This window comes from Rhinolophus ferrumequinum, chromosome 11, assembly GCF_004115265.2.
Source record: "Rhinolophus ferrumequinum isolate MPI-CBG mRhiFer1 chromosome 11, mRhiFer1_v1.p, whole genome shotgun sequence".
NCBI lineage: Eukaryota > Metazoa > Chordata > Mammalia > Chiroptera > Rhinolophidae > Rhinolophus > Rhinolophus ferrumequinum.
The window spans coordinates 88,330,249-88,345,890 of NC_046294.1; the positions used below are offsets into that span (position 1 = coordinate 88,330,249).

Consider the following 15,642-nt stretch of genomic DNA (forward strand, 5'->3'; position numbering starts at 1 on the left):
CATATGTTCACCAAGAGAGTTTGTAACAGCTTTATTCATAATGGCCCAAAATTGAATACTAACATAATGCCCATCAATAGTTGGATGGATAAATAAATTGCGGTAGATTCACACAATGGAATTCTATACAGCAATGAAAATGAATGGTCTACCATTACATTCGATGACTTAAATGAATCCCACAAACATAATAGTGAATGAAAAAGCCAGAAGTCAAAGAGTACATGCTTTATGTTTCACTTATATATAAAGTTTAAAAATGGAAAACTAAGCAGTGATGGAAATTGTGGTGGTGCTTACTTTTGTGGGGAGGTAGTGTTTAGAAAAGGGCATAAGTCAGGCTTCAGTGTTCTGTTAATGCTCTTTTACAGTGCTGGTTGCTTTGTGAAAATTCAGTGGGCTGTAGTATGTACACTTTATTTATGTTATACTTCAATAAAAATTTAAAAAATTTTTTTGTATGTGATTTTGCTGTAAACTCAGGTGCGGGAAAGAATAACCTTGTAGCAGAAGAAGCTACACTAGCATAAATTTTTTTCTATTTCTACAACAATGTTTTTAGAATTACAAAAGAAATATGTGGTCATTGAAGAAAACTGGAAAAACATCGGAAAAAAAGAATAAAATAAAAACCATCCCACAATTCCATTTTCTAGATTAAATCACTTTTAGCATTATGATGTATATCAATACACACACACACACACACAGTAAACTTTAATGGAGATAATATTTTGTGATTGTTTTTCATTTAGTTTATTGAGAACATCTTCCTATGTCATATTTTTCCTCTATAGAGTTTTCAGTGGCTATATTTATGGAATTGTAGCATAGAAAAGTACAAAAATTTACTTACAAAATCACTATTTGACAATTAGGTTGTTTCTTTTTGCTATTATAAAATTGCAATAGACACCTTTATTGATAAATCTTTATACAAATCAATCCCTTATAATCTATTTAGGATGAATTCCTAGAAGTGGAAATGCAGGCTTAAATTCCTGTTTTTAGGCATTTGATCTGCATTGCCAAATTACTCTCCAGAAAGGTTTACTAATATGCACTCGCCAACAGCAGTGAATGACAGCCCCTGTATCCTTAATAACACTGGAATATTTTAGAACACTTTAAAAGTCTTGGTATTATGAATTTGAATAGGATACGGAATTGGGTGAGGAGACAAAGGATTGGGAACATTTCCCAGCTTGCATTGAGATGGGAATTATTATGTGTCAAAAAGAGACAGCAAGACTTTTAAGGTTCTTGAATTCTGTGACTTCATGATCACATAGAAAATCATTCAGATTTATTAACAAATTCAAACTTGAGTGTTCTAAAAATAAAAAAAATTAAATTGAGCACCCAGAATGTGGGGCTTTGGAGTTTGACAAACCTGGATTTGCCTGTGAACTCCACCAATTTCTACCTATGTGACTCCAGGCAAGTTGTTTAGCTTTCCTGGGCCTCAGTTTCCACATCATTAAAAGAGGCTGGTACTTGCTTCATGGGGTTGGTGTAAAAATTAAAGAAGGGTAAAATGCTTAGCACAGTACTTGGGACATCCTAAGCACCAAGTGCACATTAGTTAACTTACTGTTTTTGTTATTAGTCTAGAGAAATAAAACTAAAAGGTGCTATTGCAGAATTAAAAACTTGGTTAAATGCTTTGCCAAGTTCATGGGGAATTTCATTTCCCTTTTGTAGGCCAGATTTTCACAATCAAACACCAGCGACTTGCTTCTTTTTCCTCTTTTCACTGTAGCTTTGGAACCCTGGGTTCTTTTGTACTACAAGACCTTTGAGTTTATTTTGGATTGACTTTCTTGCCCCTAAAGTGGAAACTGCTGCTAGCCTTCTTAGGGACTAAGAGAAAAAACCAGACTTTTCAGTAGTAGAAACTAGTTTCTACCCAGAGATCCAAATGAAAAAAAAAAAAGTTTGCAAGTAGAACAAAAAGTGCTCCTGTTTTGCCCCATTGGATATGACTGTTGTACAACATGGGGCAACAGTTTGCTGAAGGGGAAAAGAGGGGATTACCAGGCAATTCTTAATTTTGAATTGTGATCTCTTTAATTTCAAGCTGAAGACTTGAATTGCTTTTTTATCTTTAGTCCCCTCGGACTCAAGTTCTCAGTATGCAGAACTTTAAGTGAATTTGTATGCACAATCATTTTCTGTGCAGTTTGCTTGCTTGTCTTCCTCACTCACCTGAAGTTCCTGGATTTAAATGAGTATAACTAAAAGACATGGTATGTGTTCTTACAAGTGTAGTCTAGCTTTGCATCCCAACAAACTATCTAATTGAAGGTTGAGAACTGAAGAACTCTCAACTTATTTCCAAAGAACTTTGGTGTTTTTGCCCAGAGAGAGTCACTTGAACCTCTTTGAGACTCTGTTTCTCATCAGAGATAATGCTACTTCTACAGATGCTTGCTATGAAGAGTCCATGAAAAGTGAAAGCACTTTGTTAGGTATAATTCACTATATAAAATTAAGAGCTGGTTACTGTCAATCTATTTTTGTCCCCTATGGTAATAGTCAAGCTCCCTAAAGGGCAAGACCAGGTCTCATTCATATTTATAATATTCTCAACATTTAGTACAATTCCAGCAATAGTGAGTACTCTGTACATATTTGTCAAAGGAGGAAGGAAGGAAGGCAGTAAGTCTGAAGAGATGTTGTGGGTTGCTCTGGCAGGTCAGAACCCTCATCAATAAGAAGATCCAGTGGACACAGGCCTTACCAGGTTTAGATTTCAGGGAAGACTCGGCCTCTGCCATGGTACAGTAGGGGGAGCACCCAAATCAACAACAAAGATGCCACTCTGTCTGCTGTTCACATCTTTGTTTTCATATTGCTTCTTTTAATATATATTCATAGCCTTAACAACTGACAGGCTATCTAAAAATTCTAATGAGTAGTGCAGAATATGCTCAGTAGATGAAAGTGGGTCTAATCTACACCCCATTTGTGCTTCTGCCCATGGGTTGAGGTCCTGAAACAATTCCAATACTTGTGTGACAAAGAGGAAAGAAATTTGAGCTGGAAGCCAGGAAATCTGTATGCCTGGCGGTGGCCAGTTTCTTCCCCTCATTTAGCATTTCAGACAAATGGACACTATTTTTCCTGTCAACCAGACAGCGGAGAGGAGGAAATACAAGGGAAATCATCCACATTCATTCCTTCAACCAAACATGGAGCATCTACCAGGCCTGTTAGACCCAGTTCATGGTAAACAAGATACCGCCCTGTTCTCTGGGAACTCAGGCTGGTGGGAATAAAGAGTAAAATATTCTGAAACTAAAAAGCAGTGTGTGTGTGGCAGCGGGTGGTGGGAGTGAGTGCAAAACTAAACTTCACAAATACTAACCACATGGCCATTTTTTTGGCCGTAGGTCATCCTCTCTCAAAATGATGATGTCACTCCTTACATAGCTCCTTGTGATACACAAACACCCAGTTTTCCACGTGGACAGTTGGTTTAGCCAGAGTTGGGAATTGCAGGTGACCATGGAATATCTTAGAAACTTGCCACTTGCTAAATCACTCAGGTCTCAGGGCTGCCATTTCCAGACTTTTTGGACTATTCTCCTTATGAGAATTCCTGCCCTATCAGCATTTCCTAGCTTCTTTAAGAAACATGTTTTACGTGTAGATTACAAGCCACACACTCTGAGAGAGGGACACAAAAACAAATACAAGACACTGAGTATATGGTTCACAGTTTATATCTGGTGGTAGACACAAACTTTTAATTTTATTTCTCCTTTCCCACAGCTGAAAAACCAGTTTCATACACACTGGTTCATTTATGCCTCAAAGCAGTCCTGTGAGGTCAGAATATAATTCACTTAGGCACAGCGGGTCACAATTCACAAAGCGCCTGACATCCCTCATCTTGATCCCTCAATGTCCGCAGGTTTAATAAAAGAGGAAACTGATGCTCAAAGAGATGGAGGGCCGAACTCTTAAAAGCATTTTAGCCAGTGCAGTAACAGAGACGGAAAATTCGCAAACTGCGGCGCGAAGGGTGGGCAGGGTCCCTACCTCTCGAGGCGCCGCCCACTCTCCCAGCAACAGGAAGCTCCAGAGTCCAAGTGCACCCAGGCTCCGGGAAATCGTTGTGTCACGTGATCCGCTGGGTTCTTTCACGTGACCTCTGTCCCCCACGTTGGGGGCCTGCGGCCAAGATGGCGGCCTACTTGCAGTGGCGGCGCTTCGTTTTCTTCGACAAGGAGTTGGTGAAGGAACCGCTGGGCAATGATGGGGCAGCTCCCGGGTCTGCGCCTACCTCTGGACCCACTGCTTCCAAGTTTCTTTGCCTCCCTCCTGGCATCACTGTCTGCGACTCAGGCCGAGGGAGTCTAGTCTTTGGAGATATCCTTCTTCTGGAGCTGTCTCTTACCTCCCCGAATCCCTGAAGAGATCCAGCTGGGATGGAATCTGTCCGTCAGAGGGGTTCGTGTTACGTGTCACTTTCCTTTAGATGAGCGCCCAGTGCTCCTTCTGTGGTCAGAGGGGAGAAAAAAAGAATGTCCATTATCTGACTTGTTGCCAACTGAGTAATCCTGGGCAAGCTATTTAACTTCTTCCAGCTTCAATTTCCTTATCTGTAGAAGGGGTATAAAATACCAATTTGGCAGGGTTATTTTAAGGTTAATCAAAAGAAAGAATGCAAGTTGGCTGTAAAAGACGAATACCTATGTAAGGTGTCATTATCTTCCCTGCCCAATATTGTGGGCAAGGAGGTAAATGAGATCAGGAGTTTGCTGCTTCCTTCTTCATATTGCTGCCACTAACCTCTGGCCTTCTTTTCATTCTTTTTGAGATGGGGAGCCCCAGGAGATAATATGTGGAAAAACCTTTGAAAAATTTAAAGAGCTTCATGTATGTTAGTTGTTATCTGGGTTCTGGTCTAAATATCTCTCCTTGGAAAGGAGGCTCCTTGACTACTCTGCACATATGGAAGGCCAGATCTGGTTCTTGCCTCGCTCCCTACAGCTTACAGGCTTCCAAGCCTACAAACTACGGGTGACACACCTGTACCAACTGAAGCAGCACAATATTCTGGCATCTGTTGGTGAGGATGAAGAGGGCATCAACCCCCTGGTGAGTCCTAGAAAGGAAATGGGAAAGATCCAGAAGCCTGGGAATGGTTGTTTGTTGGAGGGTGACTAGCATTCACACATCTGAGGTATGCCCACAGGTAAAGATCTGGAACCTGGAGAAGAGAGATGGTGGCAATCCACTCTGTACTCGAATCTTCCCTGCCATCCCAGGAACAGAGCCGACTGTTGTGTCTTGTTTGACTGTCCATGAAAATCTCAACTTTATGGCCATCGGTAAGCAGAAAGAAGGCAAAGCAAACACTCCAGGATTCTTTATAGATTATCTTCAAAGTTGCTTCTGCAGCTCATCTTCATTGTTTTCATGAGACCACAGTTTTGGAATGGGAAAGCATTTAGTCTTGTTTTTTTAAAAATGAAGCAGTGAGTAATATCTTCATGTTAACCTTTGGAGAATTTGGGTATGAGGAGAAAGCTTGTCACTTTTAATGAGTGCTTCAAATGGTCTTTTTCTCCCCTGTGCATCCTGGTCTTTCAGCCTCAGTGAAGTGCTGTTTCCTGCTCTCCTGCAGGTTTTACAGATGGCAGTGTTACATTGAACAAAGGAGACATCACTCGGGACCGACATAGCAAGACTCAGATTTTGCACAAGGGCAACTATCCTGTTACTGGACTGGCCTTTCGCCAAACAGGGAAGACCACTCACTTGTTTGTTGTGACAACAGAGAATGTTCAGGTATGACTAGTGTTAGAGGCAAGCAGGAAAGGCTTCTCCATTGGTCAGGGGGCTAGAGTAAGGAACTAACAAGAGAGGTAGGATTCCTACATTTTTCATCATATAGTCTTGAATCATTTGCTCAGTTTAATATTTTATTTCTTCACTTAAGATACTGGGAAGAGTTAGAGTTAGGGAAAAAAAAACTCTGGGCTTGTAGTAAAAGACCTGAATTTTTCCTAATTAACTTGTTAAGTGACATTGGACAAGTTGCTTTACTTCTCTGGTTCCTGGTACTACTAATTTATTATAACAGCCCACTCTCAGGAATAGTTAAAACAGTAAAAGATTATTGTATTTCTCTTACTTGCTGAATTCCCATAGTAGGTACTGTTAGTACGTACAGAGGAAGGAAATGTGGTCCCTGCTTATACATTTAGTGGATGAGTGGTTAATGGAGAAGGCAAGCAGCCAGGGAAAGTCTTAGTGTGCTAAGAGTTAAAAAGAAAGAGTTAATATGGAGATGGAATACCTTTGGGAAAGCTTAGATGCTACCTCCTCAAAGGGAGCCTGTTAACCCCTTTCTTACTTCTCACAGTCCTATATCGTTTCTGGAAAGGACTACCCTCGTGTGGAATTGGACACCCATGGTTGTGGCTTACGCTGCTCAGCCCTAAGCGACCCTTCTCAGGACCTGCAATTTATAGTGGCCGGGAATGAGTGTGTCTACTTGTACCAGCCTGATGAACGTGGGCCCTGCTTCGCTTTTGAGGGCCATAAACTCATTGCTCACTGGTTTAGAGGCTACCTTGTCATTGTCTCTCGTGACCAGAAGGTTTCTCCCAAGTAAGAACACCAGGGAGAAGGGAAAGGGAGAGGGCTGGATTTGTCCCCCAGAATCAACCCGATTTGCAAAACCCTGATGTCTACATCCTGTTGATCTCCTACTTTGATTTTATGTAGATTGTGCTTACATCTAGACTCAGTTATAATGTTTTTACTGAAAAAATGTGTTTTTGCTGCAGACATTTGCTGAGCATCCCTGGTGCACTAGAATGCTCCAGGGAATTTTGGACCTGGTATTGGTTTTTTTACTCTTTAGTCAAAATAAATTGGGGCAGAGGAACAAGGGATTGAGTAGTAGGACTCAGTATTTTTACTCTGAGCCACATGAAAGGGTCAGTGGGGTCTTCTGCATGATGGAAGTAATCCCTATCAGATGTTAGCTTGTTTTCATTCAGTACTAAACACAGTGTTTTACATACACCAGGCGCTAATTATTTTTTAAATGAGTGGATGTTCGGATGTACTTACCTTTTCAGTCTGTTGCCTATGTTAGTTGTAGGATCTTATAGGGTAAGATCAGGTCTATATGTTCTCTTCTTACAACGGCCAACACAATGCTGCATGTTATGGGATGAGCTGCTAGAAGTGCCAAAGAAGTGATTTGTTTTGTGTGGGATGGGCAGCACCAAAGTTATCGTGGGAAAGGAAATAAAGGCGAGCTGAAGCAGAGAGGGTACAAACATCTGGTGCTTTTCTTTCCCACACAGGTCAGAGTTTACCAGCAGGCTCTCACAGAGCTCCGACAAGCAGATTCTCAACATCTATGACCTGTGCAACAAGTTCATAGCCTATAGCGCTGTCTTTGAGGACGTAGTGGATGTGCTTGCTGAGTGGGGCTCGCTGTATGTGCTGACGCGGGATGGGCGGGTCCATGCACTGCAGGAGAAGGACACACAGACCAAACTGGAGGCAAGGCCACCAAGTTCCCAGAACCGGTCAAAGCATGCAGACATAGTTTAGGAACAGGCTCACCAAGTCCCCTTGGCCAGAGTATTTCCTTCCCTTTAGGTTACAGACTTACTTAGCTCCCTTAGGGTAGTTACAAGGTAAACGGACTGGGATAAGACCTTAGAGGGAAGTGATGGCTGACAGCCCACTTTCAGGGTCCACTCTGCAGAGAACCTTGTGAGGTGAGGTGATATTGGTCTTGGGGGTATCTGAGAGGTCTCCCTCTGTCTAGGATCTAGGCCAGATTGGAACTTCAGGACTGTCTGGCTTGTGTGTTGTGGGTACATTCTGGGACGATGTCTCCTTAGGACTGTTTCTACCAATTTTCTAATCTCCCCTTCCAGATGCTGTTCAAGAAGAACCTATTTGAGATGGCAATTAACCTGGCCAAGAGCCAGCACTTAGACAGTGATGGGTTGGCCCAGATCTTCATGCAGTACGGAGACCATCTCTACAGCAAGGGCAACCATGATGGGGCTGTCCAGCAGTATATCCGGTCAGTCTGGAGGCACTTTAGGATATAGCTCTGAATGCAGGGACAGGCAGCCAGATAGGCTGAAACCTGTGCTTAGGGGAAGTGGGTGGACTCCACCAGGAACTGTCCTTTTTTTCTGCAGAAACTATGATGCCTTGAATGATAAGACAATGTACCTTATTGGAAAGGGAATGTTTAGGGTTGAATATTACATGACCAGTATGTGACTAATCTGATGAATACCTGTTATTTTAAACTTTAGCTTGGCCTTTGTTAATACTCATTTCAACCTGATTCTTTAAAGGGAAAACCTCTTTTCCCTTTATCATTTCATTTACCTTTTCTTCTACACTTTCTTTGGCATTAATTCTTGGAATTTTCTGCTCTAATAAGGGGCTTTAGGAACCTGCCTAGCTTCTTTCCCAACCTCTCTAGAATTCCTGTTTTTAGCCAACTTTAAGAACCAGTGATCTGGAGCCTTGCTATTCATGTGGTCCACAGTCTAGTAGTATCGCTATCACCTGGGACTTTGTTAGAAATGCAGACTCTCAGGCCTCACTCCAGACCGGCTGAAACAGAATTTGCATTTTAAGAAGATCTGCAAGTGATTCCTATGCACAAGAAAGTTTGAGAAGTACAGAGATCTGGATGCTACTTGATGCACGTGTCTCCCTAGAACCATTGGAAAGTTGGAGCCATCATATGTGATTCGCAAGTTTCTGGATGCCCAGCGTATCCACAACCTGACTGCCTACCTGCAGACCCTGCACCGGCAATCCCTGGCCAATGCCGACCATACCACCCTGCTGCTCAACTGCTATACCAAGCTCAAGGACAGCTCGAAGCTGGAGGAGTTCATCAAGGTGCAGGGCGGTGGTGGTTGGGGGATTCGTCACGAGCCCCACTGAGCATGAGCTGGCTCCACCAGGGCTTGCCCTTTTTCAGCAGGTTGTAGGGAGAGGAAAAAGCTGACCTTATTAGTGGACCAGGACCCTCTGGTCTATAAACTGGGAATGCTTTATGATGCCAGAACTTCCCATGGTATCTAAACACAGGGAAGTAGCATTGAGGGAGCCCTTTGTCCCTAGAGGAGTCCCTCCAATAGTAGGAATGGAGGAAGACTTTGGCTCTTTGAAACTTTCTGAGAGGCAGGATAATATTTTAAAAGCATGGACTTTATGTTAAGAATCTGGTCTTAGAATCAGATGCATATTTCCTCTCCCTTCCCCAGCCCCAACCTCTCTCTGAATGATGTTATCTAATGTTCCCTGGCAGACCAAGAGTGAGAGTGAAGTCCACTTCGATGTGGAGACCGCCATCAAGGTCCTCCGGCAGGCTGGCTACTACTCCCATGCCCTCTATTTAGCCGAGAACCATGCACATCATGAGTGGTACTTGAAGATCCAGCTAGAGGACATCAAGGTAAGGAAGACTCTTGACTCAGAGCTCTGTTCTTTTTTTTTTTGGTAAAAGTTTGTTGGGATGACAATTGTTAGTAAAGTTACATGGATTTCAGGTGTACAATTCTGTATTGCATCATCTATAAATCCCACTGTGCATTCACCACCCAGAGTCAGTTCTCCTTCCATCACCATATATTTGATCCCCTTTACCCTCATCTACCATCCCCCTGCCCCCTTACCCTCTGGTAACCATTAAACTATTGTGTCTATGAGTTTTTCTCATTTGTTTTTGTTCTTTTGTTGTTTTTGGTTCATATACCACATATCATATGGTCCTCTGCTTTTTCTGTCTGACTTATTTCGCTTAGCATTATACTCTCAAGATCCATCCATGTTGTCACAAAGAGCTCTGTTCTTTTTCTAAGACATCCCAGAACAGTGACAGTGCTTCCTGGTGGGTGAGAGGAGCATACACTTACTCTGCCTTTTACCTCTCCACAGAATTATCAGGAAGCCCTTAGGTACATTGGCAAGCTGCCTTTTGAGCAGGCAGAGAGCAACATGAAACGTTATGGCAAGATCCTCATGCACCATATACCAGAACAGATGACCCAGTTGCTGAAGGGACTTTGTACTAACTATCGGCCCAGCCTCGAAGGACGAGGTGACTGGGAGGCTTCAGGCTGCAGGGTGAGGCCTCAGGGAGAATGGCTGTTGCACAATAGGGATCATCACCTTAGGGGCCTCATGGATACCAAGCACACTCACTCTGCCTCTTTTCTTCTCCCTTACCATCTTAGGCCAACTCAGAAGAATTCATCCCCATCTTTGCCAACAACCCCCGAGAATTGAAAGCTTTCCTAGAGCACATGAGTGAAGTACAGCCCGACTCACCGCAGGGCATCTACGACACACTCCTTGAGCTACAACTACAGAATTGGGCCCATGAGAAGGATCCACAGGTGAGGCCTGGCAAAAGCTGCAGGAGGTGCTGGAGAAAAGAGTTCTTCCATCTTTTGTGGTTACTTTTTGCTGCATTCTTTAGAGCAATATCACCTCACTGTTGGGAGCTAACTGGTCCTCAGTGAAGAGGAAACTGGACTAAGGGGAAGCGATAGTTGACTTGCCTTGTCCCAAGAGGCCTTGTGATTTTTTTTTCCCTTATGTCCAGCAGCTCTGCTCTCCTTCCCCAGGTCAAAGAGAAGCTTCATGTAGAGGCCATCTCCCTGCTGAAGAGTGGCCGCTTCTGTGATGTCTTCGACAAGGCCTTGGTCCTCTGCCAGATGCACGATTTCCAGGATGGGGTCCTTTACCTCTATGAGCAGGGGAAGCTGTAAGAGTTTGGGGAATTTCAAGGAAGGGGGAAGGATCCGAGTAATTTTCCAGGGACAGCCACTGAGGTGTGCCTTGCCCTGGCCCCAGGTATCAGCAGATCATGCACTATCACATGCAGCACGAGCAGTACCGGCAGGTGATCGCTGTGTGTGAACGCCATGGGGAGCAGGACCCCTCACTGTGGGAGCAGGCACTCAGCTACTTTGCCCGCAAGGAGGAGGACTGCAAGGAGTATGTGGCGGCTGTGCTCAAGCATATTGAGAACAAGAACCTCATGCCACCCCTTCTAGGTACTTGGGAGGACAGGGTGGGTGGGTAGGTGCTGGTTGCTATGCTTGGTTCATTGTTTTGTTTCCTCTTGGACCCCAATCTTAGTGGTGCAGACCCTGGCCCACAACTCCACAGCCACTTTGTCCGTCATCCGGGACTACCTGGTCCAAAAACTGCAGAAACAGAGCCAGCAGATTGCACAGGATGAGCTCCAGGTGCGGCGGTACCGAGAGGAGACCACCCGTATCCGCCAGGAGATCCAGGAGCTCAAGGCAAGGTAGTTGGCATCTGGATATGTGGAGGGGTCCAGTGGGTAACCTTGTTCTTCACAAAAGTATCATTAAATACTTTTAATAGACAAAAGATTATGTGGAGGGTGTTTGAGCATTTCATGCTTGAAGATTTGTTTTAATGGAGGAATTCCAAAGAATGGTTTATTACATAGATCATTTTCTATTGGGCTTTGGAGGATATTATCTTGTAGCAGGTACTTTTCTTTCTGTATATGCCTATGTTTTACATTTTCTAAACACATCTAAGTTGTGGTTAGAAGCCATTCAGAAATAAAAACTTTGCTTTAGAAAATACAGAAGGTGTATAATGTGTAAGTATATATAGAAGACATTAATGCCTACTCTTAAGTCTCATTAGCTCTTAGCATTGTAAAATATTTACAGTGGTACCTCAGTTTTTGAACGTCTCCATTGACGAACATTTTGGTTTACGAACGCCATAAATTTTATGGATTTCTGGTATCATTAGATAGTAAAATTCATGCTAAATTTGCAGTTTTAGGGGTTGATTTTAGAGGTGTGGAATGGATTAATCCATTTTGCATTACTTTCTATAGGGAAACTATGCCTCGGTTTTCAAACGTTTCAGAACTCGGACGGTCTTCCAGAACGGATTACGTTCGAAAACCGAGGTACCACTGTATTAGAAAACAATTCATTCCACAAATATTTTCTGAGTCTCTATTATGTCCCAAGCACTGTTCTTAACAACACAAAGAGCCTTTTCTTCATGGAGCTTACTTACACTGTAGAGGTAGAGACAGACAGTAAACACGTTAAATAAGCAAAATATTATAGTATGCTAGATGGTGATAAGTTCTACGGAGAAAATTGAGGAAAGGGAGTAAGGTGACGAGTGTGTGTGTGTGTGATAATTTATAAGGTGTTTAGGAAAGGCCTCACTGAAAGGGTCACATCTGAATAAAGACCTAAAAGATAATTTTGTGGCAATTGTGAAATCTGAAAGAGAAAAATATCCCCCTGGGATAGCTGGACTGACTGGGAGCATACTGAGATTCACTGAAGGCCTGGTGCTATTGTTCTCATTTGACCCCTTTTAGGTGGTAAGAAGAGCAGGGTCTTGTAGTCCCTTAACAGGTTCCTCTCGCTCATTGCCGCTAGCTGCTTTCTCTCTCCACTTGTCTGTTGGCCCTGCGCTCACTGTTTGCCACTCGTTTTTGGTCTCCTTGCCTATAGTCCGAAGATTTTCCAGAAGACCAAGTGCAGCATCTGTAACAGTGCCTTGGAGTTGCCCTCAGTCCACTTTCTCTGTGGCCACTCCTTCCACCAACACTGCTTTGAGAGTTACTCGGAAAGTGATGCTGACTGTCCCACCTGCCTCCCTGAAAACCGGAAGGTCATGGATATGATCCGGGCCCAGGAACAGAAACGAGATCTCCATGATCAGTTCCAGCACCAGGTGGGAAAGAGTGGAGTAGATGACTACCCACTCAGAGTCATGGGAGCATTGCAGGGCTTTTCTGTTCTCATTTGAGGAAACAAGCACTTCAGTTCTGATTCCTACTTCTCTCCTCTTTCCCTACAGCTCAAGTGCTCCAATGACAGCTTCTCTGTGATTGCTGACTACTTTGGCCGAGGTGTTTTCAACAAATTGACTCTGCTGACTGACCCTCCTACGTCCAGGCTGACTGCGAGCCTGGAGTCCGGGCTGCAGCGGGACCTGCTCATGCACTCCAGGAGGGGCACTTAAGCAGCTAGTGGGAGGGGTGTGATAGAGGGGACACAGCAGTAGGGACACAGGAGAACAGAGGCAGGGCTATTGCACAGGAGTCAGGCTGACATGGCCAAGATTCCACTTTGATCTGATGTGATAGCCTTCAGGACTAAAGGGGACTTTCTTTTCCTGCCTCCTCCTTTGGCCAGCCCGGCGTTCCTCCTGTTGACTTTTTGAGCAGTGGACATCATTCCAGATCCATGGGGGAGGGTACCTCAGCAACCTTTGAGTATGGACAATAGTTGCTTTATTCTCTACCCAAGAGCACCAAGCTATGCTTGGGTCCTTGCTCTCAGAGTCTATAAATAAAAGGGTTGAAGGACTTACTCTGGGGACTTCTGGTGATTCTTTTGTTTTTGTTTTTATTATTTTCAGGTGTGATTTTTAACTGAAAATGTACTTCTCTTCCTCTGTTCTCCTAGAGCTCCACTTCCCTTCTTACAGAGGTCGTAAAGGTCATGTTGACTTGACCTCATTCCAGTTATGAGTGGGACCTGTGGCATCTTAAGTAGAGTTCAGTTTATTGAAGAACCTCTGCAAAAGACCTAATGCCTAAGCTCCAAGAGCAGCCTGGACTGAGGCCCCCAAACAGTTCCTGCTCTTCACTTTGGCTGGTGTCATGCAGGGTCTTAGCTCCTGCTCCCCACACGAGAACGCAGGATATGGTAAGGCCAAAAAGGAACACCCACGGAACCATAGATAGGGGAGTCATACCACTATGTTCTCGCTGGCAGCTGGGTTGGAGACACAGGAAGCAGGAGCCACACGATCCGCAACCTGCCGTCCACTTCTCTGCCAACCAACCTCACTTGCTAACTGCAATCTGCCGTGCCAACTGCAATCCGCACTTGCCAGCCACCATCATCTGCTAGCATAGCCACGGCGGTTATGTTAGTGGCCAACGGCTCACTGGTTACAGCTGACGGCCATCCAATCACAGTTGGTGGCCATTTAGTACCTGAGCCAGCACTTTTCCACGTGAGGGCAAGAGCCTGGAAACTGCACTCCTGGCTCTGTCCCCACACTCCACCCCTCCAGGGTCTCACCTCACAATCTACGCGACAAATGTCTTCCGCGAAGGGCCCTATGCGAGGAGCCTGGAGGTGAATGCAATATCCTGGACACCACCAGTCTCTCTGGGCACAGCCAGGGTTTCTCAGGGCACCATCAGTCCTGGGCACAGCCAGACTTCCTGGGCTTCTTAAGGTACCACCAGTCTCCCTGGGCACAGCCAGGTCTCTCAGGGCACCACCACTCTCTCTGGGCACAGACAGGGTACCACCAGTCTTTCTGGGCACAGCCAGGGTTTCTCAGGGTACTGCCACTCTTTCTGGGCACAGCCAGACTTCCTGGGCACAGCAAGGGTTTCTCAGGGTACCGTGCTGGAACAACACTGGCTCACAGCCAAGGTGCTTACATATTCTCAACGGAGGCCAGTTGAGACACGAAAGCAAACATCTGCCTGCACCCCAACAAGGGGTCTTGTTGCACCAGCCTCGCTGGCGGACGAGCAAGATACAGGAAACAAACATGCACTACGTGGTGGTACGTTCACAAGCAAACAGTCAAGCAGTCCATCAAAGTAGGGATGGAAGGCAATTCCCTATAGTCCATAGTCATTCACCAGGGCTGTGCACCAGCCCCATAACGTGTGCTCTCTCCACAGGGTGAGGGCTCGAAGTCCTACCCAACCTGGGAGTGAGGGACAACCTTGACCTCACCCTCATCTCCCACTGAAGACTCAGCAAGCGTTTCCTCCTGGGACTACAAGTCCTGCATCCAGGCTGCCTCAGCAAGCACTTCCCAGCCCACATGGCCGCAACGACCTTCGCTTTCTCTGGCCTGTGCTGGTTGGAGAATCATCCACATCTTCCTACTCCTCCACGGGATTCCAGCTCTCCAGCAGTTGCACGGCTTTTCTTGTCTTGGTCAGAAACTTGCTTGCCGTGCCAGGTGTTCGAGTGGGTGGTGGCCCCGGTGTAAGATGTCCACAACTCTAGGAGCCCATGGCAGCAGTAGACCACCAAAAGGAAGGCGATGCCTTCTATGGCCTAGAGGGTGGTTTGCCATCTGGAGGCTAGAATCTCCCAGGCAAACCGTGCCTCCCATTCCCGTCGCCACTCCTCACAGGCCTCCCGAAGCTTTCACACGTATAAGCTCCTCCATTACCCCTGTCGTGCAGGGCGTCATGCGGGGTCTCAGCTCCCGCTCCCCGCATAAGAACGCAGGATGTGGTGAGGCCATAAAGGAACACCCACAGAGCCATAGATAGGGGAGTCACACCACTTCAGTCTCGCTGGCGGCTGGGTTGGAGACACAGGAAGCAGGAGCCACACGATCCGCAATCTGCCATCCACTTCTCTTCCAACCAACCTTACTTGCTAACTGCAATCCGCCGTGCCAACTGCAATCCGCACTTGTCAGCCACCATCATCTGCTAGCGTAGCCACGGCAGTTATATTAGTGGCCAATGGCTCACTGATTACAGCTGATGGCCAACTAGCCACAGCTTATGGCCATCCAATCACAGTTGATGGCCATTTATTATCCAAGCCA

At 45.1% G+C, this 15,642-nt stretch overlaps 1 protein-coding gene across 2 annotated transcripts; it reads left to right on the plus strand.

Moving 5' to 3' along the window:
* Positions 1 to 4,150: 4,150 nt before the first annotated feature.
* VPS11 (VPS11 core subunit of CORVET and HOPS complexes) lies at positions 4,151 to 13,413 on the plus strand. 2 transcript variants are annotated; one of them, XM_033120998.1, is made up of 16 exons: positions 4,152 to 4,377; positions 4,961 to 5,109; positions 5,207 to 5,342; positions 5,639 to 5,802; positions 6,380 to 6,627; positions 7,335 to 7,536; positions 7,920 to 8,071; positions 8,727 to 8,913; positions 9,326 to 9,472; positions 9,955 to 10,143; positions 10,254 to 10,415; positions 10,647 to 10,786; positions 10,876 to 11,078; positions 11,164 to 11,335; positions 12,549 to 12,771; positions 12,898 to 13,413. In XM_033120998.1, exons 1-16 carry the CDS (start codon positions 4,191 to 4,193, stop codon positions 13,060 to 13,062), a joined length of 2,826 nt encoding a protein of 941 aa, XP_032976889.1. In that variant the 5' UTR covers positions 4,152 to 4,190; the 3' UTR covers positions 13,063 to 13,413. The 2 variants fall into 2 exon arrangements, with proteins under 2 accessions (XP_032976890.1, XP_032976889.1); XM_033120999.1 differs by lacking the exon at positions 9,955 to 10,143 and having other exon boundaries at positions 4,151 to 4,377.
* Positions 13,414 to 15,642: the final 2,229 nt, after the last annotated feature.